Source organism: Belonocnema kinseyi, chromosome 6 (assembly GCF_010883055.1).
Source record: "Belonocnema kinseyi isolate 2016_QV_RU_SX_M_011 chromosome 6, B_treatae_v1, whole genome shotgun sequence".
NCBI lineage: Eukaryota > Metazoa > Arthropoda > Insecta > Hymenoptera > Cynipidae > Belonocnema > Belonocnema kinseyi.
In genome coordinates, this window is record NC_046662.1 from 29,549,135 (window position 1) to 29,574,047 (window position 24,913).

Consider the following 24,913-nt stretch of genomic DNA (forward strand, 5'->3'; position numbering starts at 1 on the left):
GAGGGGGGGGGGGTAGTTTGTATTTCTAGTTGATCCTGATCTTTTACTATTGATCTGTATAATTTAAACATTTTGAAAAGGAAATTTTACTCCCCAGAATGATTCGTATTTTAATCGTTTGAGCCTCGTGCACTGGCCAGCGCGTCCCAGAGAAAATGAAATGTAGAAGAGAGAGAGAGAGAGAAAGAGAGAGTGAGAGTGCTAGTGCTATAGGAAAGAAAGAGCACGCGTTAGTGAGAAAGGGCGAACACTGGAGGGCGTGCCTAACACGCTGTGAAAGTTGTTGATGGAGAGTGTAACGCGGTGGCCTAGCATGATTTCAAAGCTGTTTACAGGCGGCCGAGGAATGTTTCCGGCCCTCACAGGTCACTTTGGGGAGACAAAAGGTCCTTAATAATTCGATGACTCACTTAGGGCGAGCAAACTCGTCGTTTGTGGAAACCGTAAAATTAACAATTTGTCACGTTGTACCTTCGCTCAAATAGCCTCCTGGGAACTTGAATGGAAAGTCCCGTAGACTGTTGCTTGATTTTACGGAGTTCTCAGTATAGCCTTTTTGGCTTACAACAAATTCCACCCCTTCCCGGATAGAGTTTGCTCACCCGTAGTGTTCATTTGATTTTCAAAAATACAAACCCCCTGGGAAATTGATGCTAAGTACCAATTATTCTAGTATATTTTTAATAAACGTAAGATTAAACTGAATCAGTGTCACCTCGCGGCGGCCACTCCTATTTCTGTAGTTACAAGTTAACTGGGGTGCGTCTCGGCAGCCCTGACTAATTCGGAGTTAATACATAATTGGTTCCCCGCAGCAGCCATTCCTAATATACTATTTACATTTAATCCTGGGTGCATGTCGGCAGCCCATTGCCTAACCTTATCGAGCCTTCACGAGGTAATTCGCGCCAGCTTCGTCTGTACGCAAATCGATCCACCTACGTCTGCCTCCTCCGAGGAGCGTAATTTCGAGCGTCGCGGTAGGCTACCGGAACGCGTGCTCGTAAGTGATAGGGCCTCCTGGCGCTATCGGGCTCGTCTCCTGACAAAAGATCCTGGGCGTGAGCCAGTGCAGTGGCCTGAACGCATCTATCTTCTGGTTAAAGTCGGTCTCCGGCTGTTCATGCACGGGTGGTGTGCGTTTCCTCAACGGCATCGTCCCTACGATCGATCCCGTCGACGGCTACGTCAGGGTACTCGTTCCGTTCTTCGTCGATGGTATCGACAAAGTCTTCGTTATCGCCGCCGACGCTTCCGGCTGGGTCCGTATTATCACCGCCGACGCTTTCAGCTAGGTTGTGCGAAAGCGACTGTCCGCCGGCTTCCTGCTCGCGTGGTGCGAGCCTCTTATCTTTTGGTTCGAGCCTCTGATCAGGTATGTTGATAGCGGCCGGTACTTCCGTCATCTCCTCCATTACCGCGCGTGCTGACACCGGTACCAATACAATGCCGTGTATCTTTTGAGCGTTTCCTTCCTTCCAAATCAGGTAGACCTCGCCAGCGACGTGGTCTAGGACCTGAAGGGGGCCAACTCGGGCGGGGGCCAACTTGGCATTGTATCCTACGACTTTGTTTGAGAGCTGATGATTGGGTACGTACACCCAATCACCGGGGTAGTACCTAGGTCTTACATAAGCGGTCGCGTATCGAGCCTGATACGCGGCTCGTCGTGTGCAGGCCTCGTTCTCTCGTCTCTGCTGTTCTTCAGCTGGCTGATCTTCCCCGTCATTTTCGAGTAATTTTCATTCACCCGGCCGGCGAATCGTCCTCCCCATGAGAAGATAGCTTGGGATGGCACCGGTGGCGGCGTTTTCTCGGCGCCTTAGACCGAAAAATATCTCGGGCAGATGGGTGTCCCATGTACGTTGATTTCCTTGGTGGAGGCGAAGGCGTAATCCCTTTTTTACCTCTTAATTAAGGCGTTCGGTAGGGTTGGCGCGCGGGTAGTAGACTGGCGTGGTCCACAGCTGGCAACCCCACCGCTGGCTCGCCTCAGCCCAGGCATGGCCTGTGAATTGCGGGCCGTTATCGCTTAACAGCCCACGGGGATATCCGTAACGACTAAAAACTTCGTCTTCAATTCTCTTGATGATCTTCGGTGCGTCCGCTGTAGCTGTGACCTTGAGTTGTGCGAGGATACGGGCCCATTAAATCGACGGCTACCGTATCCCATGCCTTGCGGGCGGGTCATGGACGCTGGTTGTCCCGTTGCCGGTCACGTACTGGCTTACAACATAAAAAGAGGTGGCAACCGGACACGTATCGTCTTATGTCCCGGCTCATTCGAGGCCAGAAGAAATGCTCGCGTACCGAGCATATGGTTTCGTCGGTGCCCGGATGTCCTGCGAGAGCAGCGTCATGGTATTCCCATACCACGCGTGCCCGCAGAGTAGTTGGCACTTGTAGCCTCCACTGATGGTCGTTTCGGTTGCGGCGCCAAAACCCCTGATTCGTCAGGCGATTTCGGTCGAGAAACTCCTTGTCTTCCTGTGTTAAGCTCTGCTCGTTTTGTAAATTTCGCCAGCGAATTGCATCTCTTGAAATTACCGGGTCTTCCTGTTGTGCAGTGACGATTTCATCAAACAGGGGCGGCCTTGATAAAGCGCTAAGAATTGGCACAACCGATGTGATTCTGGTGTGGCTAGGCGTGAAGATGGGCGGTAACATTGGCGATAGATCGGGCTCTCCTAGTGAAAACTCCGTGGGATCTGGGTGCCGCGACAAGGCGTCCGAAAGTTCGTTTCGTCCCGTGTATCCTTTTGCCTTTCTAGCCACGTTAAGGTCTTACTGTCCGTTCGTAGCGTAAAAGGACGGTCTTCTAGGAAAGGACAATATTTTCTAATCGCCCAGACGATCGCTAAACACTCCTGCTCGTTACAATGGTAACGAGCTTCTGTTGAAGAGAATTTCGCACTCGCGAACGAAATGATGTGTCATTTTCCGTCGGCGTCCTCCTGCATGAGGACGGCTCCCATGTCACGAGCGCTAGCATCAGTTTGGAGAATAAACCTCTGTTCCGGGTCTGGACGACTGAGGGTCACTGGTCGCTGGAAGGCAGTTTTGGCAGCTTCGAATTGCTTCTGGGCCTCAGAAGTCATTTTGTACGCTTTCTTCGTTGACAACATATCTGATAACGGGGCAAGGATTACCGAAGAGTTCGGAATGTATTCCTTGACCCAGTTGCAGATACCTAGGAAGGAACGCATTTCCTTACGGGATCGGGGTGGGGAGACATTCTTGATCGCCTCGATGTGCCCGGTTTGCGCCGAGTTTCCATCGGTGCTGACGACGTGCCCAAGATAAGGAAGAGTAGATTTTTCGAAGCTGCACTTAGCGGGTGCGACAGTTAATCCGTATATGGATAGGCGTTCAAAAACCACTGCTAAATGTAGTAGGTGGTCTTCCCAATCTCGCGAATAAATGACTATGTCGTCCAGATAGGCAAGGGCGAAGATGCCCCATTGCTTCGCAAGGACCTGCCTCATTAGGTTTTGAAAAGTTCCGGGTGCGTTCTTGAGCCCTAACGGCATAACCCGGAACTAGAATTGGCCTCCTCCGGGCGTGGAGAAGGCTGTGAACTGGCGCGAACGTGGCGCCATTGGTACTTGCCAGTAACCACTTTTTAGATCGAGCGTGGAAAAAATCCTGGCCGTACCCAGATCCTTTAGTGTCTCGTGGATTCTGGGGAGGCACTGGGGGGCATCGACGGTCATACCGTTAAGGCGACGATAATCGATGCAAAAACGGTAATCGCCGTCCTTTTTGCCGGCGATTACAATGGCGGAACTGAAGGGTGATGATGTGGGTTCTATTATTCCGTCGCGTAAAATCTCCCGGACTTGAACGTCGATATAGTTTCGTTTTTCGTCCGAGTATCTGCGAGGTGCTTCGCGGAATGGACGACCATCTTTAAGCTGTATTTCGTGTTGCACGTTCGCAAGCGTCTGCTTTAAACGTCCGCTTCCATGAAACAGGGGGGCGTGCTGTTGCACCAGCTGACGGAAGTCTTTTTGCAAGTGAACAGGGAAATCGCCTTGTACATCGACTTCCTTCGTGGGGAAAAAAAACTCGTGGGCGTGGGGGAGGGGACTGAGGTACACTCTTTGACGGCCTGTGGTACCGACAAAGATGCAGTTAGCCACATGATCGTGGATGACTTTATGTTGGCGAAGCCAGGGTCTGCCGAGAATCATTTCGGCCCTTAGTTCGGCACTAATATGGAAGGTACCGGGATACGGTATTTCCTGGATAGCGGGGCTTAACGTAACTGAACCGTCGAGGGTGATGATAGCCCCTACGGCGGCCAGTAGGGCGTGAGAAGGGCTTGATATTCGGGCTTTATATTCGGTGGTCGTCAGTACAGCCTTATTCACAAAATTTTCTGACGCCAAGGTATCGATCTCAGCGATTACTTCGCGGCCGGCCAGTATGACTCGGACGCGGGGAAGGTTGTTGAGATCAGCGAACACCGCGCTAATTACTGGAATGCGTTCGGGGCGGCCGGGGCGGTTGCGTGTTCGTTTTCGGCAGCCCGGTCCCGCCAGTTTCCCGGAATTGCTGCGGATTGACGAGCGCAAATGACAGGACAGCTACAATTTGCGGCTCTGGAGCTTCTGGTAAAAGTCGGAGGGCGAGGAGATATTTTTTTGGTAAAAATATTCCTACTGCCTCCTTCTCTTCCTGTTTAGTTGCATACAGTTTTATATGCAACTTGTTTAAGGCTGAAACTCCCGCGAAGTGCTGAATAAGTAGGTTTTTGAACATACCCCAAGGTTTCAATACGCTTCGTACCATTTTCCACCCCGTTCTGTTCACGATTTGGAGACATTGAATCCGAGCGGTTACTTGGACCGGGCATTGGCTCGTTCTCGGCTAATGGTTCTCGGAAGAGAACTCTCGGTGTGAAGCGCGTAGTCGATGGAACCGAACGGCTTCTTTCTTTTTTTGACGTCGACGTAACAGAACGCCTTCGCCCCACTCGTTTGTTTGCAGAAGGGGATGTTGCGGCATCTGCGTTTGTTGCTGGATCTACGGTCCTAGGGATTGCGTCAGGCACCACCGAGTTTTCTGGCTGAGACTCGGAAACCGGGAAGTTTTTGGTAGCCATTGTTCTGGCTGGCCTACCAGGGCCACAACGAGGCGAGTTCGGAGAGCGAAGCATTGCGCTTTTTAGGGGTCCGTTTTTAACTCCGTTGGAAATCAGGAAGGCGGAAAGAAAAATTCCGAGCCCCACGTTTGGGCCGCCAATTTGTTAACTGGTACCGTCCAGACGGTGACCAGCCAGTGCAGGGGGGGGGGTGTAAACCGTTCCACTACATGAGTGATGAGCTGGGCATGGTAACCGGCTATCGGTGCTGTACTATCAACCCCGAGAGTTTGATTTCTATCAGAAGATAAGCGTCGAGACGTGCTATAGACTTGGCCCACTCAGCTCGTGGGCGGGAGGACTCGTTTAGCCCCGTGGGGTTAGAGTAATATCTTCTAGGTCGAGAGGCCGCCTATGAAGAGGTTTTGGCTGGTGGGGCGCTAACGTACTGTGACAAGTTCAACAGTAGTCATGATGTTAATCAATAGTGTGACTTATAACCCGAGATTACGACGCGGGTAGGAAGACGGTTGATCGACGCGGCCCTTTTTTGGAGGTGAGGACGTCAAGGATGAAGTTAGTGATGACGAAAAAGATTCGGGGGTGCCGTCGGCCGCTAGAGACCGAGTGTCGCCGGAACTACTAGCGGCGGCTGAGACTGCGAAACCTTCCGAGGTAGTGGGAGGCGCAGTGTGTTGGTACCATTTACCCGGGGTGGGAGGAAGAGGTCCCTCCGGAGTGTGTGGTACTAGACAATTGTAAAGGCCGGAAGGGCCGGCGATTGGAGAGGTGGTGGTAACGACCGGACCTTGGAAGACGGAGTTCGATCGTCGGGTGGATGTCGGACACGCTATTAGATTTTTTCCCGAAGTCGATGAAACGGTTATTACAGAAGGACGAGGCTGGGTATCATCGTAAATGCCTCAACGATCTATGGAACCCGACGCGAGTTTCAACGGAGGAAGAGGTGCGCAAACGAACCCGGTTGCCGGAGGAGGCAGTTCTTGAACAGGCGGTTGAATCAAACTGTTTGGTGAATAGCCGGAAGCGCGGGTTGGCCCGGAGTTTGAAAAATAACCCGGGTGTCGAGTGGCACTGTAGGTACCTTGGAAAAGGAGAATTCGTCTACCTGTGTGGCTGGATAAGGAATGCGAGGGTCCCGGAAGAACTTGGATAATCACAGTGTCCCGGAAGACGAACAATTGGCGAGATAATTGTGTTTACGCGGATCGACGGTACCCGGCAGTCCCGGTAAAGCTTCCTTCAGCACCCATGGAAGCGGGCGTGTCGGTGACGGAGGTTCGGGTACGGCGGTCAGTGGTGATGGTAATTTGACCGCCGGCAAGGGTACCGTCGGTGGTACGGATTCGTCTAGCACCGCAGGAGCGGCCTGAAGTTCCGGAACGGCCTCGTTCGCGGCCTCTTTCACCCGGCGGCGTTGACGATCGCGGGCCCCTTTGCTAGGGCGTTTGTGCTTCTGACCACCCCTCGGCATAGGAGATGCTAGCAACGTTAATTTAATAAGGAAGATAAACGACGATATGGCGCGACGGCGGCGATTTTTGAACGGAACGAGCGCACGGAACTAGGTGCACGGGACTGGGGCTGGAGAGAGCCTGACCCTTGGCGCAAAGTTTAAATGTAGGATTTTTAGGCCCGAGAATTTACCCCGGTTACGCGGCGCGAAACTAGGCGCACGGGACTGGGGCTGTGAAGCCTGACCCTTTGCGCAAAGTTTGAGTTTTTTAATTTAAACACGAGAATTGAAACCGATCAAGTAACGCGAAACTAGGCGCACGGGACTGGGGCTGTGAGGCCTATAAAAATCGAAGGATTATTTATAATCAGAATTCCAGGGGGGGGGGGAGTTTGTATTTCTGGTTGATCCTGATCTTTTACTATTGATCTGTATAATTTAAACATTTTGAAAAGGAAATTTTACTCCCCAGAATGATTCGTATTTTAATCAGTTGAGCCTCGTGCACTGGCCAGCGCGCCCCAGAGAAAAGGAAATGTAGAAGAGAGAGAGAGAGAAAGAGAGAGAGCTAGTGCTATAGGGAAGAAAGAGCGCGCATGAGTGAGAAAGGGCGAACACTGGAGGGCGTGCCTAACACGCTGTGAAAGTTGTTGATGGGGCGTGTAACACGGTGGCCTCGCGTTATTTTAAAGCTGTTTACAGGCGGCCGAGGAATGTTTCCGGCCCTCAAAGGTCACTTTGGGAAGACGAAAAGTCCTTAATAATGCGATGACTCACTTAGGGCGAGCAAACTCGTCGTTTGTGGAAACCGTAAAATCAAAAATTTGTCACGTTGTACCTTCGCTCAAATAGCCTCCTGGGAACTTGAATGGAAAGTCCCTTAGACTATTGTTTGATTTTCCGGGGTTCTCAGTATAGCCTTTTTGGCTAACAACAAATCACACTCGCGTTGACCAGAACTGACGTATTTTTTCACGGAGCGGCGTTCTGTCTAGCCCGCACTCGTCGCAGACGAAGTACGAACTAACTGTCACTTGATCGCGCAGCGACTGGTCTGGTCATCGGGCCCCCTACTTCCTCCGCGCGCACTCGGTCTCGCGCATGGTGGGAGTAAGGTACCAGTACCACTGGCGCAAATCGCTTAAAAATTGCCAAACAGCTTCGTAACGGCGAGTCCCAAGAAAATAAAACCGTTTTCTTGTTGCCGCTGGAATTCTATTTCATGGAAAGGTATTCCAGCTGGAGAGGAAAGCGGCATCAGTACAATGGATACTAATTTCAAGATATCAGGTTTAGCCACCTCCGGTCCGACGCGAGATACGCTTGGTGAAAGCAAATGAGGGATAGAAATGGTGGGGGTATACTTAACAGGTAGACAAATGCGAGTCGGGCGATAACCGACGCAAGATATGCTTGCATCACAATGAATTGATGATACATCGATGATGTATTCATCTCGCGCTTCGCGCTCGATCCTGTATTTACCTCGCGCTACGCGCTCGGTCTTTATATTTTCGCACATTCTTGCACAAACTTTTCAAAATTAAAACTCAAAACATCCACCACTGTAATGTAGTGATTGTGAATTCCCTTTCATTAAAAGAGCTTTGCTCGAGAATTGGATCGCACCTACGGAACGCCACTAATAGTAATCGTACTCCGCGCTTGGTTTTTGCATTTCTCCCGCATTTGTACACATACCTTTTAACATCAAAGATCAACCGTTCGACAACCGTAATTTTGTGATTTTGAACTCTCTTTTGTTAAAGCTCTTTCGGCTTTAACGAACACATTCTCATCACGTATCTCGTGCTTCGCACTCGATTTTGTCCACTATGCCACCTTTTCTACATTATACACAACACTTTTATATCAAATATAATACATTTTTTATGTAACTCTGCACAAATCTAATACCTTCTATTGATAAGAATGTAATAAAAATAATATTCACAGAAAGCGGAGGGGCCTACTTTTTAGCAAATATACTTCGTCTTTTTCATACAAATAATAACTAGTGGACTATTTCAATATTTCTCATTAATTTTTAAACAATTTTTAATTGTTGAAAGAAATGTAAATTATTTAAACAATTATTTAATCACAAAAAATATTTTAAAAATTCGTATTTTCTGATTGAAATTTAATTGTTTTTTTTTTCATTCCTTGAAGCAGTACATTTTTTGCAAAATACTATGAAATTATTTATTGTCTATTTTCTAATTTTCCAAGAATTGAGCCAGAGATGTACACTTTTTTAAAATTGGTATGCTATGCTACGTTTTGTTGAATAATTACATAATATTGATACATTTCTTTTAATGTTTAATAAATTTCTATTTGTTTAAACAATCTTCTTTTGCCCAATCAGTTTTTTCGATAACTATATAGTGTTTTGCATGACTGTATAGTGTGTACAAAGAACACATGCACCAATTTTTAATTGTTTAAACAAATATAATTTTTTTACGTAAATAATTACTTTTCCAGAAATACATTTTAAATCGTATTTTCTGAGTTAAACATAATATTCAATGATTTCGAGGACTAGTAAATTCTGCTAAAAGCTTTATTTTATTGTTTATAGAATTAATTATTGTTTTTTCTTTAAATTTCCGTAAAATTGAGTATGGATGGTTTCAATCAACAAAACAACAAGATCCAAAACAAACAGCAAACAGCAAAATCAACAAAAAGTTGTATAGATTACCAATTTAAAAAAAGTGGACCTATCTGGCTCATTTTTTAGAACTTTGGAAACTACACAATAAATAATTGTTTAGATAGTTACATAATGTTTTTAGGAAAATGTACTACTTCAAAGAATAACGGACAATTACATTTCAATCACAAAATACGATTATTTTTAACATTTTAAAATAATCAAATAATTGTTTAAATAACTTACACTTCTTTAAACAATTAGAAATTGTTGAAAAAGTAATGGAAAATGTTCAAATTGTCCACTTGTAATTATTTGTATGAAAAAGATGAAGTATATTTTCTAAAAAGTAACAATAATGAACGTAAAAACGTATTTACTATTTTTAGGTCATATTTGAGGTGATGAAGGGGGTGGAGGGTAGGGTGGATTGGAAATAAAATTTATTAGTATGGATTTATTTCGTGGACACTTTATCTTGTAAATCGATTGGGAATATATTTATGATTCTTGTAACATTTGAACATGATATAAACTGTACACATTGTGCCATTTTATTATTATGATTATTACACGATTAAGCCATGTCGTCATTCACTCTACTGACACTCCCCAGTGGGCACAAAATATGGCGACGTCTTTACGACATCGTTACGACATCTTTGCGACATTTTAACGACATCCTATGTCCTTGTCGTTTCGGTGTTTTTACGATTTCGTAAAGACATCGTCAGATCATACGACGTGTTTACGATATCGTAAAGACACCTTGACGATATGGACGTAGGATATCGTAAAGGTGTCGTTAAGATGTCGTAACGATGTCATCAAGACGTCGTCAAATTTTGTGCCCACTGGGTCTTTTTGAAACTATTTTCCGCCATTCTTTTCTGTCCTGACGTACTTTTTGAGCTTCTTTTACGTCCATGCATTTTACACTTGTTTCGTTAGTCGTTCATTTGACATTCTCTCAGCATACCCGAACCATCTTAACCGATTTCTTTCCCATGTTTCTTCTAACGTCTCTTCTGCACCACATTCTTTGAGAATTATCTCGATACTCACTTTGTCCATCAGAGTTTTCCGGATATTACGCAAGAATCTCATGTCAATTGCATTAATTTTAATATTATCTTTTTCTTGATAGGTCCATCCCAGTGAGCACAAAATTTGGGGACGTCTTTACGACATATTTACGACAACTTTACGACATCATACGTTCATGTCGTTAAGGTGTCTTTACAATATTGTAAATAAGTCGTATGATCTGGCGATATCTTTATAATATCGCAAAAACACCGAAACTACATGTACATAGGATGTCGTAAAGTTGTCTAAAGATACCGTAACAATGTCGTAAAGACGTCGTAAAGACGTCGTAACAACGTCGTAAAGACGTCGCCAAGATGTTGTAAAGACGTTGGCAAAGTCTTTACAACATCTTTACGACATCTTTATGAAAACTTTACGACATCTTATGTACATGTCGTTAAGTCGCCTTCACGATATCGTAAATATGTCGTATGATCTGACGATGTCTTTACGATATCGTAAAGACACTGTAACGACATGGACATAGGATGTCGTAAAGTTGTCTTAAAGGTATCGTAACGATGCCGTAAAGACGTCGCCAAATTTTGTGCCCTCTGGGTTCCCGTCCCTAGTAAATAAGCTACCAAAGTAAATGAACTTATCAACTTGTTAAATCTCTCATTATTTAATACAATATTGCATAGTGTTTTCTCACTTTTTCCTTCTTACACCATAATGTTTGCTTTATTTGTGCTAATTTTGAGGCCCATCCTCCCCAGTGGTCACAAAATTTGGCGACGTCTTTGCGACATCGTTACGATATCTTTACGACAACTTTACGATATCCTATGCCTATGTCTTTAAGGTGTCTTTACGATATCGTAAACACGTCATATGATCTGACGATGTCTTTGCGATATCGTAAAGACATCGAAACGACACGGACATAGGATGTCGTAAAAATGTCGTAAAGATGTCGTAACGATGTCGTAAAGACTTTGACAAATTTTGTACCCACTGGGTCTTCTTCTGCTCTAATTTTATATTAACTTTCCGTAAATGTGTTGGTTAAATCCGACTTCGAATAATTTTTTTCATAGGTACGGCACTGACTCAATATATATTTTTTTCCAAAGGATTTGCGAAGTAAAGAAAGAAAACTTCTCAAATATCCGGGGGATATTATCAAATTAAAGAGTTTAATTTGATAAAACTTTATGCATTTACAAATACACAGGCAAACTTTTCACCAATAAAACAGTTCAATTTTCTAATTTTCAAGTAAATGCACAGATAAAATAATTTTTTTATCAAATAAATATATATATTTCTGTGTTATTTATTTTTTTTTTTCGTTTATCTAAGGCCTAAATCTTTGAATTTATAATAAAAAAAGAGTACCCCCCCCCCCCCGGATCAGAATCTCTGCGTTTTATGTAGTTTTTAGGATTAAAATTTTCTTTTCATCACAAAATTATAAAATGATCACAGGAAATCTGGAACATCGAAATATTATTATACTTTCGCTGTTCAACAACCTCAAAATTTTATTGCAAATAGTTCAGTGTAATTTTTAGTTAAGTATGTTCTCATTAAGAAATACACGTGTATCGGAAAAATATTAAATAATTTTTATATAATTGTAATATTTATCTTGTGTAAAAATTCTCATTCGTGTAATTAATATTACTGTGCACTAGGTGTATGCGAGAGCTCAGCTCCCAAAACTTTTCTATGTATTTCGTGAACCAAAAACCAAAAACCTCCACCATAATTATTATAAACGAGATGCGTTCTAAAATAGCGATGATTGGTAAATGCAGAAAATGGTACAAAATTTTCAGACAGAAGGCGAACTTCGTAAATTACTCCTGTTGCACGATTTCTCCACACCCCTATTTCGTTACCGGCATAATCGATAACTCTGCTTGGTGACCCTGAAAACGAAAAAACTTTTATTTTGAATTCTTCAAAAGTTTATAATATAAAACAATCTATGATAAGAATAATTTTAAACTAAAAGTTTCTTAAACTATTGATTAATCTGAGAATTTAACACGTGAAACTCGAGCAATTTTCAAACAAAAAATACTATATAAATGGTATCCCAGTGGTCACAAAATTTGGCGACGTCTTTACGATATCGTTACGACATCTTTATGACATTCTGTTTCCATGACGTTTAGATGTCTTTGCGATATCGTAAAGACATCGTTAGACCATACGACTTCTTTACGATATCGTAAAGACACCTTAACGACATGGACATAGAATGTCATAAAGTTGTCGTAAAGACGTCGTAACGATGTCGTAAAGACGTCACCAAACTTTGTGCCCACTGGGATTATACCAAAAATATAAAACCAAAATATATATTTTTAAACGTATGAGTTCACATTACGGTGGCCAGAAATTTGATTTTCCATTTTTGTTGATCCATCAAAATTTCGTTTGATTTCACGATAAGGAAATATTCTTTTTTAATTTATTCTAAAGACAATATTTTGTTGTATTGTTTAAACACTAATTTTTTTCCATAGAATTTTATGTTAATATTTATTCGCGAATTTTTTTTCGTGATAAAAAATAAAGTTGAAGAACTTTAAGAGTATTTGTATTTTTGTAATCTTAATTGTGGGTATAAAATAATTAATTTTAAAAAATTATAGTTAACCAGCTCGTAATTTTTTAAAAATTAATTTTACCGTTAAAGTTTTTAATACATTTTGAATTCCTAAGACTTCAAGTCGAAATGTATTCGACCTGTAACAAAATAGTTGAATTTTCGATCCGACGAAAATACGATTTTTCAACAACGACAAAATTATTTGTTAACGACATCATTCAATTTCCAAATTGAAAATACGCATTTGTCGGAGGGCAGTTACATTTTTACTTACGTTAATTTTGTATTCAAAAGGAAGAATTTTGAATAAACTTATTATACGCAAAATAAAGAATTTTGATTAAATAATTGAATACTTGACCAAATTTATAAATTTTCCATCAAGCTTCATGAATTTCAAATGAAATAAGTTAATTTGCAACTAACAAAGATATTTTTTGAACCAAGAAAGGAATTTTTTAATTTTCAGCAATTTTTAAAATCAGCTTCGAACTAGATAAATTAAAAAAAGACGAAGTTTTAACAAAATAGTTTAACCTTAAACTGAAAATAAAATAAATTTCGACAAGAATAATTTTGTAACCAACATTACGAATTTTTAAAGAAATAATTGAGTTGTGAACCAAAGAGATAAATTACAGCTAAAATATGATTATAAAAGAATTGTTTTCAATATAAGAGTTTCTGAAAAGAAGAGAAAAAAAAATTCTTAAAAAAGAGAGGAATATGGAAAAATGTACTTAATGTTACATACGTTTATGCAACTGTTTTTCAGAAAGACAAGTAAATTTTCAACTAGAATGCAAAGTCTTTAGTTCCAAATTTACTTTTTAACAAAAGTGTTAGGTTTTCTATAAAGTAGATTAATGTTTATCAAAAAGAGATCCATTCTTAACAAAAAACGTAATACTTTATATTTGAAGTAAAACAGATAATAATTCTACATCAAGATCAATTAAAGTCAACCAATAAATAAGAATTTTCAACAAAATACATAAATTTTTAACAACGAAAAAATTAATTTTGCACCAAATAGTTGAGTTTCGAACTAAAAAATATTAATTTGCAGCCATGTAGTTGAATTTTTAATTAAAGTAAATTAAAAAATAAAATTTTTAACAAAGTAATTAAATTTTCAGCTTTATTTTTTAAATTTTCAGTCATAAAGAATAGTTTTCTACAAAAAATTTCTTTCTTAACTAAATACCTGATTTTCAGCCATACAATTGAATTTTTAGCTGAAAAGATAAATTGTTAACCAAATATGGAAAATATTAAATATTAAATATTAAAATATTTTAAATTAAAATGATGCATCTCCAAACAAAAAATTAATTTTTAAGAATGTAGTCTGTAGTTTTACCAAAACAATTTTTTTAACAAACGTACAAGAATTTTCAAATAAATAGCTTATTATTTTAACTAAAATATATACGTTTAACGCAGAAGATTAATTTTCTACCGAGAAAGACAAACTTTCAAAAATCGCATACATTTTTATCTGGAAAAGATCAATTTTTGACAAAAAATGGAATAACTACATTTTCAGTTAAGAAAACTTTTTTTTTACAAATTTGCAAAAACTTTCAACTGAAGATTACCTTTTTAGTTATGAATTTTATTATTTGGTTAAAAATTAAAAAATTTTCTCAAAAACTAATCCTTTCTGGTTGCAAATTCAACTGTTTTGTTAATAATTCAACATTTTTGTTAGAATTCGTCTTTTTTGTGTTAAAAATTCAGCTCTTTCCTAGAACCTTTAGTTATTGTTTTCAATTCTTATCTTGGCGTTGAAAGAGAACTGAAATCTTCTTTGTGTGAAAATGGTATACTTAATAGTTGAAAATTCTGCGGTATTGTAGGAAATTAAACTTTTTCGTAGAAATTCTACTTTTTTATATGTAATATTTTGTTTTGAAAATTAAACTGAAATATTTTTTGATTGAAAATTTAACTATTTTTTTAAAAATATGTCTTTCATTGAAAATTAATCAGTTTTAGTACAAACATAATCTTTCTTGGATAAAAATGTAAATAATTGGTGGAGAATTCAACTATTTTCGTAAAGATTCATCCTTTTTGGTTGAAACATTCGTCTTCTTGAATTGAAAATTCAATGTTTCTCTGAAAAACTTATTTTTTGGTAAAAAATTCATATTTTGATCTTGAAAAATCAACTGGAATATTTTTCGGATGAAAATTTAACAATTACAAAAAATTCGTTTTTTCTTTTTAATAAAAATTCATCTTTTTTAAGAAAAATTAATTTTTTTTGATAAAAATATAACCTATTTGGATTAGAATCAACTTTTTTTTTAAAGTCATCCTTTTCAGTGAAAAATTCTTGTTTTCGGAATGACAATTCAGTTTTTTCCGTCGAAACTTAATCCTTGTTTAAAAGTTCATATTGTAATTGTCAAAAGTCAAGGTAAGTCTATTTTAAACAAAAAATTCAGCTATTTGATTGAAAATTTATCTGTTTGATATAAAAATTCATCTATTTTCGTACAAATTCAATTGTTCATGAATGAATATGCAACTTTTTGGTCAAAAACTCTTTTTCTTTGTTTGAGTATTCAACTAGTCATTTTGAAAGATTTGGTTGAATGACTTTGTTAAAAAATAATTTTTTTTTAAGATTAATATTTTTATTTGAAAATGCAACTACTTGGGTAAAATTTAACTCTATTGTTAATTTTTTTTTATTGAAAATTCAACTGTTTACTGGAAAAGCCCTTTTGCTTGTTTAAAATTAATTTTTAAACTGAAAATGTAATTTTTACGTTCTTTAAAGATTTATCTATTTTAGTTGAAAATTGTCTTTTTTTGGTAAAAAAATAATCTGCTTGGTTTGTAATTCCAATTTTCTTGCATAAAAATGCGTCACTTTCGTGTAAATTAATTTTTTACTAAAAAGTCATATTGTTTGTTTGAAAATTCAATTTTTGAAGAGAAAATTCCTCTTTTAACTTGAAGTTTGAACAATTTAGATCAACTTTCATTTCGTTCTTGAGTGAAAAATCTTTCTTTGTTTAAAATTTGTATTATTGGTTTCAAACTTCTTTTTTTATGAATTTCATCAAATTTGATTAAAGTATAAACTCTGACATTTTTTTGTAAGGAATTTATCTTTTTAGGTTTAAAATTCAGCTATTACGTTAAAAATGTAATTATTTCATAAAAATTCAAGTATTTTAAAATAAAATACGCAATTTCAAATTTTAAGTTTGCATCTAAAATACTGTTTTATTCCGTGTATAGAAGATCCTACCTAAAAAGTATTATAAAATCAAAATGCTAGTATTTCAATATCAATGATAAAAAAATGAAAATTTAGTCAAGGAAAAATCAGAGAATTTCAAAAATAAAAGTTCTCAGATACCCTTTCGATAATTCACCTAGCAATAACTAGCAATACATTTTTAGACATTGAAAATTACGTACGTTAAAAGATCCGGGAGGGGGAGGGGGGTAGAAATACTTTTGTACGGTTCGTTACAGGGAGGAAGGGGGACTTAGAGAAGAACTATAATCCGTTGAGTAATTGAAGTACGGCCCTTAAATAAATTAATTAATTTACCTGGTGGCTCCGGAGATATCTTTCCAGCCTGAGCTCCCAAAAATATTCCACGAGGTTCTCTGATAACCACAAATTGTGCGCCAGGTTCAACAACATATTCAATTGTAATATCCTGTGGTACTATATATGAGACCTCATCTTCAAGATAATCTACAGGTTCAAGGCGAATTCGGTACGCCAAAGATCCAGCAGGAGTTTCCCAGACTGCAAATGATCTGCGCTTATAAGTAATTTTCCTAGTTGGCGGATAAGGGTTATCGCCATGTTGATTGTGGTTCATTATCACAGCATTTGATTCTGTAAACAGAAAAAAAGATCATATCATACATCACGAACAGAACAAATCAAGAGCTGAAGGAGTTCAAAGAAAAATTAAAGAGGACCCAGTGGACACAAAATTTGGCGACGTATTTACGACATCGTTACGACATGGACATAGGATGTCGTAAAGTTGTCGGAAAGATTTCGTTACGATGTCGTAAAGACGTCGCCAAATTTTGTGCCCACTGTGGAGCTGCAGCTAAGGATCCAAAACAGAGAGATAAATCTCTTCATTCGATACCGAAACAGCAGGCCTATTATAGTGAAACAAAAGCGCTAGGTATTGTCGAGCAGAAAAGTTGTATAGTTCGTATTTTTACCAAAATATAAGGGGTCTAAATACGAAGCTTCAAGAAGCGAATTATTTTCCGGATGTAGCTTCATATAAAATCTTAGTTTTAACGGAGATCTGATTAGAAGCGGCGGTAAATTCTCAGGAATTGTTCTCTGGAGATAGGTTTGTGGTTCTGCGGGATCAGAGAGTGGGTAGGAGAGGCGGCGGAGTACTGGTTGCAATTTGCTCAGATTGCACCGTATTGCATATTGATTTAACTACCATTCTTAACTTAAATTTAAATATAAATATAATTGGTGTGCAAATTAATGCAAATAGATGGTCTTTGGCTCTGGTTGCAATCAATATTCCACCGAATCTTTCTTCAGAGCAATATTTCTTATTTCTAGACACCCTTATTGGGATGATCGATTTATATATCCTAATATTGTAATTATTGAGGACTTTAATTCCCCTCTTTTTGCAGATTATCAACTCGGAATATCGCAGGATGGTCTGGCTACGTTAATTGATATCACAGGACCAGAAAATGGTTTTGGCAGTCTGCTGAGATTAAAATTGGTATACTTTATGTTTTTGGGGTCGCTGAACACGATTCCATTCGCAGAATTGATCCAGCACGTCAGAATTTGCAGTAAAATTCAAAAAATGGTTAAAAACCTGGAATTTCTGCATAAATGTTGTCGCCAAACCTGCGAGCCCCAAGGTAACACGCCTCAAAGCCACAAACTAACAGACCCCAAACCCACAAACCCCAAACCCCAAACCAAGAATCCCCAAAACCACAAGCTCCGTATCCACAAACGTACAAAACCCAAACTAACGAACCCAAACCCACCAACCTCGAATTATACCAATTTCTCAGTTGTTATTATAAGATGTGTTTGTGGAATTGAGGTTTGGGGTTTGTGGGTTTGTGGGTTCATGAGTTTGGGTTTTGTACGTTTGTGGATACGGAGCTTGTGAGTTTAAGGTTTGTTGGTTTGGGGTTCGTGGATTTACGATTGTTGGTTTGGGGTTAGAACGTTTGTGGATATGAAGCTTTTGGGTTTAGGGTTTGCAGGTTTGGTGTTGGTGGATTTGGTGTTTGCGGGTTTGTAAGTTTGGGGTTTGTGGCCTTGTAGGTTTGGGGACCATAAATTTGGGATTGTTGGTTTTGGGTTTGTACGTTTGTCGATATGAAGCTTGTGAGATTGGGGTTGGGGGGTTGTGGCTTTGTGGTTTGTAGGTTGGTGGAGATGGAGCTTGTGTATTTTGAGTTTCTTGGGTTTGGAGCTTGTGGATTTGCGGTTTCTAGGTTTGGAACTTATTGTTTTGGGGTTTGTGGGTTCTTTGACATGGAACTTCTGGGTTTGGGGCTTGTTTGTTTGGGGTTTGTGGGTTCGGACTTGTTAGTTCGTGGGTTTGAGGCTTGTTAATTTGGGGTTTGTAGGTTTAGGGACGAAATTTATGCAGAAATTCCAGGTTTATACCCATTTTTTTAATTTTACTGCAAATACTGACGTGCTGACTCAATTCTGCCTATGGATTCGTGTTCAGCAACCCCAAATACATAAAGCATGCCTATTAGAATCCCAGTAGGCTCCCAAACCATTTTGTGGGCCTGTGTAATTACATGGTCTCACTTAATCTCCATTAGCTTAACTGTATATGTAATTTCTTGGATCGATGTTTGGAAATGGTTTTTGTGGATACAGACTGCATGATGGAACGGGCTATGGCCCCATATGTAACTAAAGATTTACATCATCCAGCGCTGTCTATCTCCTTAAAGTTTTTGATAAACCCCTATGACTCTTCTGATAACCTTGGTTCTCATCTGTGGTTATTAGAGATATAAAATTGAAGAATAAGTTTTGGGGAAAGAGGTGGAAGGGTAATCAAGACTATCTCAAACAACAGGTTTACCCACTAAAGCGAAGAATAAAAGCAAGAGTCAGATCTGATCTCTAAAATTACACTAGTAAGGTTGATAATGAAATTAGGGAGAATCCGAGGGTTTTGCGGCAATTTGTTAATAAGTCTTCAGGCTAGACGCGAATTCCTCATACGATTTTTTTGTGTGATTGTAAATTTGAAGAACCCAATTTAATTATTAATGTTTTTGCCACAATTTGTAGTGAAGTTTTTGAAGGTAGAGCTAACCTTGTCTTAGATCAGTTACCTCTGCCAATTCATAATGACAATTTATTTCAACTCAGCGTTCAGGAAGTTGAAAAAGCGATAGGCTTGCTCAAGAATACATCTGCGAAAATATTTCCGGTTTTTAAGGCAGGAAAAACGTAAAATATTCGGTCGTATAGGCCTGTAGTATTCATAAATAATTTTACTAAGGTTTTTGAACTTTCTATTGTCAACCCTATTCAGAATGTCTTCGCGCCACACTTAACAGAATTTCAGTATGGTTTCAAATCATGATTACTTTTTTATAAAATGATTTCTTTTTTAAAGTGTTAAATATTCGTTGAAATTCTAATTTCTTAATAAAAATTGTGCATGATCAACATTAACGCATGCGTCGTATAATGTTTTAATAATTGGTTAATCAATTCTTTGTTATTGTTAATGGAAATTTATTTTTTTATATTTTCGAAAAACAGAATTTATGTATGTATATTTAATCTTTCCCTTTCACGGGTTTGCAAGCCTCCGCTCCATGTACATAAATTTACATTCCATCCTTAATCTCACGTAAGTTATGACCATCCAAAATCCATCTTACAAACTCATTCACACTCAACTGCCCATCTTCTTCTCCTGTACACCTCTCTAAAACATGTGCCCATGACTCCGATTCATATCCACATACTCTACATAGATTCTCCTCTTCATCCACCCAATATCTACAAGCTCTCACTCCTTCTCCCATTATAAACCGTATCACCCAACTCCATTTGTCTTCCTTTCTTCTTTTTTGCAGAAATTCTGGTTCCTTCAACCCTTTGACTATCATATACCATCTATTTTGCCTCGAATCTATAATCTTTATCCATCTATGTTCTCCTGGCATTACTAATAGCTCTAACTCTATGTCCTGCCACTCCATAACACCTTCTCGCCTCTCGCCTTATTGTGCCAAATTTTGTAAAAACATGCTTGTGTTATTTTGTTTTCATCTTCACTTTTTAGCGTCTCTTCAAACCTCCAGACTCTCTTAATTTGTCTAGTGAACATTTTTTCCCTTCCTAACTCTTCTGTTAACATGTATTCTGGGCAAATCCAGCTAATGCTTATTACCCAACTCAGAAATCGCTCATGCATTCCATCTACTTTCTTATGTTCCTTCCATCCCCAGATCTCCATTCCATAACACAAACACCGCTCAAACCAACGCATCAAACAACCAGACCCTTATTCTCCAATCGTCCTTGAACCTTCTCTTTCCTATACCCCATACTCGGCCAATCACTTTACTCGCACATTCAATTCTTTTCCTCCCCTGCAGCCCGTTTCCCCCTCCTGCCTCAAACCAAAAAGCTAAGTAAAAGAATGCCTCCACCCTTTCCACTGTTTGTCAGTCTTTCTACTTCTAAAACACATAACCTTGGTATTCTCTACCTTCACCGACAGATCCTTTGCTCCCACATACTCTTCAAAAATTCTCATCATCAGGTTCATCCCCTTCTCGTCGTCTGCTGACAGAACTAAGTCGTTCGTGTAAGTCGTTCCTTTGCTTCTTTAGCTTCTCATCTAGGTCTGACAACACCATATTAAACAGTAATGCACTCAAAGGGCATCCTTCCCTTAGACCTCTTTATATTCAGAATACCTCTCCTTTTTCCTTTCCTATCTTCACCCTAATCCTAGTTTTAGTACAAAATTTCCTTTATCCTCTCCACCAGCCTTCCTTCTATTCTCCTCTCTTGCATTGCCCGCCATAACACTTTTCTGCTTACTAAATCAAAAACAGCTTTACAGTCCACGAAAAACGCGATTAATTTGCCTCTTTTGCTAACTATAGTTCTGTTAAGCAAGTAGTTTAGTACGTGAATGTTGTCTATGGTTCCCATTCCTTCTCTAAACCCCGTCTGATTGTGTGGAATACTTTCTCTTATCTCTATCTGACTCTCTAACCTGTTTCTTAAAGTATCTGCATATATTTTGTAGCCAGCTGACATGAGAGCGATCCCTCTGTACTTCTCTACCTTCTTTCGCTCCCCTTAATAAGTGGTAACATTAGCCCTGTCATCCAATCTTCTGGCCACTCTTCTCCATTCCATACCTTGTTGCAAATCTCCCACAGGCCTTCCCTGACCTCTTCTTCTCCATACCTCGAAGCTTCGTTCTCCATACCATCTTCTCCTGTAGCCTTGTCCCTTTTTAATCTATTTATTGCCGCATCCACTTTTTCTCTTGTTATTCTATTCCCTACCTCCATTTCTCCTTTTACTAACTTTCTATTTTCCCCTATTATCCTATTTTGTTCTCCCCCTAACAGACCCTTGAAATAGTCTGTCCTCTCACCCAATTCAACTTCTTTATGCACCCCCTTCTTTCCTCCTCTTTCCTTATTTATCGTATCCCAAAACTACCTTTTTTGAACGCTTTTTCTACTTCTTAGTTATACTTTTCTTTTCCCCTTAGCTTTTCTCTTCTAGCATTTTATCATGTTTTCTTTTTATCCTTTTGTACTCCCCCTTCTTCATTTCCCATATTCTCCATTTTCTTACAGACTTTTTCATTCCCTCTTTATTCTCTTTGTATTCCCCGTCCCATCAGCCTTTCTTACCCCTTCTCTTTTTTTGTACCTATCTCATCCCTTACCTTCTCAATCGACCCTTTCCATCTTTCCATTAACGAGTCTACTCCCTCCTCTTCTATAAACCTAATCTTTCCTTTTCCATTTTTCCTTTAAACTCTTTCAGTTTATCTACCCCCAGACTCCCATTTTCTTTTTCCTTTCTCCCCCTCTTTCCTTTCTCCAACAGCCTCGCTTCTAGCCACCACCTTTCAGTGTAGCTATTACCAGGAACTGTTTAAACTGAATCTCATTACCCACCTTCATACAACTTATCAAATTCCTCATTCTATCTTCCGCAAGGATGTAGTCTATTACTGTCTATCTTTCTATTTTTGGAACACCTTAGTGCAATTAATGAGACCCGCCTTTCCAAATCATGATTACTTCTTCATAAAATTATTCTGTGTTTTAAATGGTTAAATATTCGTTAAAATTCTAATTTTTAATATAAAAATTGTTCATTATCAACATTAACACATACGTCATATAATATTTTAAAATTTTGTTTATCATTGCAAAAATAAAGTTTATAAAATAAACTTAAATTTTTACGAAACATAGTATAATAATTTTGATGATACTTTTAAAATACTCCATTTTTGTTAGGTCAGTGCAAATTTTGTTCACACTTGTTTTTTTTACAAGTCTGCTTAGGACGTACTAGGTCGATCATAAAGATTGTTGTTCCTTATCCATAAGAGGGGTCAAAATAAAAATGAAAACAGATATTAAAGTTTTCAACATGTGTGTTTTTTAAAAATAATCCAAATAACGTTTAAACCTCAATTAAAACCCCAATGGGCACAAAGTTTGGCGACGTCTTTACAACATCGTTACGACATATTTACGACAACTTTACAACATATTATGTCCATGTCGTCTCGGTGTCTTTACGATATATTAAATAAGTCGTATAATCTGACGATGTCATTACGATATCGCAAAGCCACCGAAACGACATGGACATAGGATCTCGTAAAGATGTCGTAACGATGTCGTGAAGACGTCGCCAAATTTTGTGCCCACTGGGAACTGCGTTTGCAATTTTCATATTGAGTTTTTAATAATTAATGTATCTTTCCATTATGTGATTCTCAAGTATACAAAGGACAAAAATTACAAAGACTTTGGAATTTTTCGATAGGAAAGAAATAAAGGGAGGTAAACATTTTTATAAAAAATTATTAAAAAGAGTAATAGTTTTAGGAAAGCAAAATAAATTCTTTTATAGAACTATCATTTTATCAATAAATATATCAATTATATTAGAATTTATCAATTTCCTATAAATGTGAAGAATTCCTGAAAATATAAACAAGAATTTAACGAGAAAATTTGAAAAACCACCAGAAAATGATCCTATTGCAATCTGAAAAAGCCGTTTTTTTCCCCTTAAAAATAAAAAAAGAAAATCGTTTTCTCTTTGGACAAAAATAAAAAAAAATGAGAAGGCAACCAACCAAATCCCCTTCCTTCTCTTTTTTATTTCTTTCGTTTTTTTATTTTTATTATTATCAAATCAGAATAAAAGAAAACATTTGCAAAAAAATAATCACCAACCTTTTTTATTTTTTTATTTTTTATTTTTGTCTTAAGGGAAAACGAATTCTTTTCTTTTTTAGGGGGAAAAAGAACTTTAAATTGCAATAGGAACATTTGATATTGGTTGTCCAATTTTGTCGTTAGATTCTCGGTTTTATTTTTAAAAATTCTTTACATTAACTTGATTATTGGTCATTAAATAGAATTTTAAATTTAATTTTAATCTCTTTTAAATTTCTTAAATTTGAATTTCTGATTAATATTAATCGAAATATTTCCTCTGGAAATAAATTTCCTCTGGTTCCCTGGTAGTATAAAAAGGACAGAGAAAGGAAAAAGTGAGGGGTAGTTTTTGTTTCAGTTTTTTCCTTATTCTTCCTCTTTTTTTTCTTTTGATTATTTTTGTTTCTAATGAGCCGAAAAGTGAGATAGTTTAAAAATCTCTTTTTAATGGTGAATCTTTTTTTTTTGCATAAAATTATTTCTGATAAAATAAATAAATTTTCCAAATCAGGTGTCTTGTATTTAGACAGTTTTATGATTTAGGGATTAAAAATTAAAAATGGAATTTTGGACATAACTCAAAAATAAAACAGTTTTATAGTTTAACTATTTTGAACTGGAAGTTTTCAATAATTTTTATTACTTTGTATTACAGCTTAAAATTTCACCATTTTTAACTATATGTGCATGTATTATTTCATATTTAAATGATAATTTATATTATTTTATTATTACTTACCACAAAAATGCAAAAAAAATGCGATTGTAGTGAATAGACTGCTGGTAAGGATTTTCATGTTTTCTAGAAAGATCCCGAACGGTGACTAATATTGACACATACTTGCGCTTTATTATTATAAAAATTCACAGCTTGTGTTAATTGCGTCTTAGAATTATCAAATAAAACATCAGTTAGGACTGAATAAACTATTGAAATTCAAAACCTAATTTAGTTGACCTTAGACTCTTATCTTCTACTGATAAGATATACGCAATGCTCGTAAGTCATCATCTCACAAAATAAACCTAATAATGGAGAAAAATAAAAAAATGAACATTAAAAAAAAGATCACATTTTGTTACTAATAATTGTACTAAACATTATATATAATCATTTATTTCTTAACATTGAAAATTTAAGCAATTTAAAAAAATCATTATTAACAAAATCTTTAAATAGTAGTTTAAAAAATTTGGAAACAATAATTAAAAATTTTGAATTAAAAGAGTTTTTGATTTCTTAATTATTATATTGAACGATTGCGAATTGAAAACTTTTCAAATGAAACAATTTTAAATAACGTAACATTTTGAAAATGGACGATATTTTGAATATGATAAAATGTAATTAAACTATTCTATATAAAATAGTTTAAAATTGGTTAATTTAACATTGACAAATTTTAGCCTAAAGTTTTAAAAGAATGCCAATTTCATACTAAATTCATTCATTCAATTTTTTACTTATTCAAAATTGAAGAATTTCATTTTGAATTGAAGGATTTCAGATTGGAATTACGAAAATAGGACAGTTTCAAAATAATATAA

The 24,913-nt window shown here is 37.8% G+C and overlaps 2 protein-coding genes across 2 annotated transcripts; both read right to left on the reverse strand.

Annotated features, from left to right (window-relative positions):
- Positions 1-5,580: 5,580 nt before the first annotated feature.
- On the reverse strand, positions 5,581-6,581 carry LOC117175313 (proline-rich receptor-like protein kinase PERK2). Its single transcript, XM_033365022.1, has 3 exons — positions 6,287-6,581; positions 6,015-6,191; positions 5,581-5,936 (listed from the first exon to the last, which is right to left on the reverse strand). The coding sequence occupies exons 1-3, from the start codon at positions 6,579-6,581 to the stop codon at positions 5,581-5,583; spliced, it is 828 nt and encodes a 275-aa protein (XP_033220913.1).
- A 5,282-nt stretch (positions 6,582-11,863) lies between these two features.
- On the reverse strand, positions 11,864-24,169 carry LOC117175190. Its single transcript, XM_033364817.1, has 3 exons — positions 24,105-24,169; positions 16,464-16,760; positions 11,864-12,194 (listed from the first exon to the last, which is right to left on the reverse strand). Exons 1-3 carry the CDS (start codon positions 24,160-24,162, stop codon positions 11,944-11,946), a joined length of 606 nt encoding a protein of 201 aa, XP_033220708.1. The 5' UTR covers positions 24,163-24,169; the 3' UTR covers positions 11,864-11,943.
- Positions 24,170-24,913: the final 744 nt, after the last annotated feature.

Coding starts and splice junctions, on each gene's coding strand:
- LOC117175190 (XM_033364817.1), bottom strand. CDS start 24,162: ATGAAAATCCTTACCAGCAGTCTATTCACTACAATCGCATTTTTTTTG. Junction 16,761..24,104: donor ATTTTTTTTGCATTTTTGTG/GTAAGTAATAAT, acceptor TTCTGTTTACAG/AATCAAATGCTGTGATAATG. Junction 12,195..16,463: donor GATATCTCCGGAGCCACCAG/GTAAATTAATTA, acceptor TTTCGTTTTCAG/GGTCACCAAGCAGAGTTATC.
- LOC117175313 (XM_033365022.1), bottom strand. CDS start 6,581: ATGCCGAGGGGTGGTCAGAAGCACAAACGCCCTAGCAAAGGGGCCCGC. Junction 6,192..6,286: donor ACACAATTATCTCGCCAATT/GTTCGTCTTCCG, acceptor TCCTTTTCCAAG/GTACCTACAGTGCCACTCGA. Junction 5,937..6,014: donor CGCGTCGGGTTCCATAGATC/GTTGAGGCATTT, acceptor AAAATCTAATAG/CGTGTCCGACATCCACCCGA.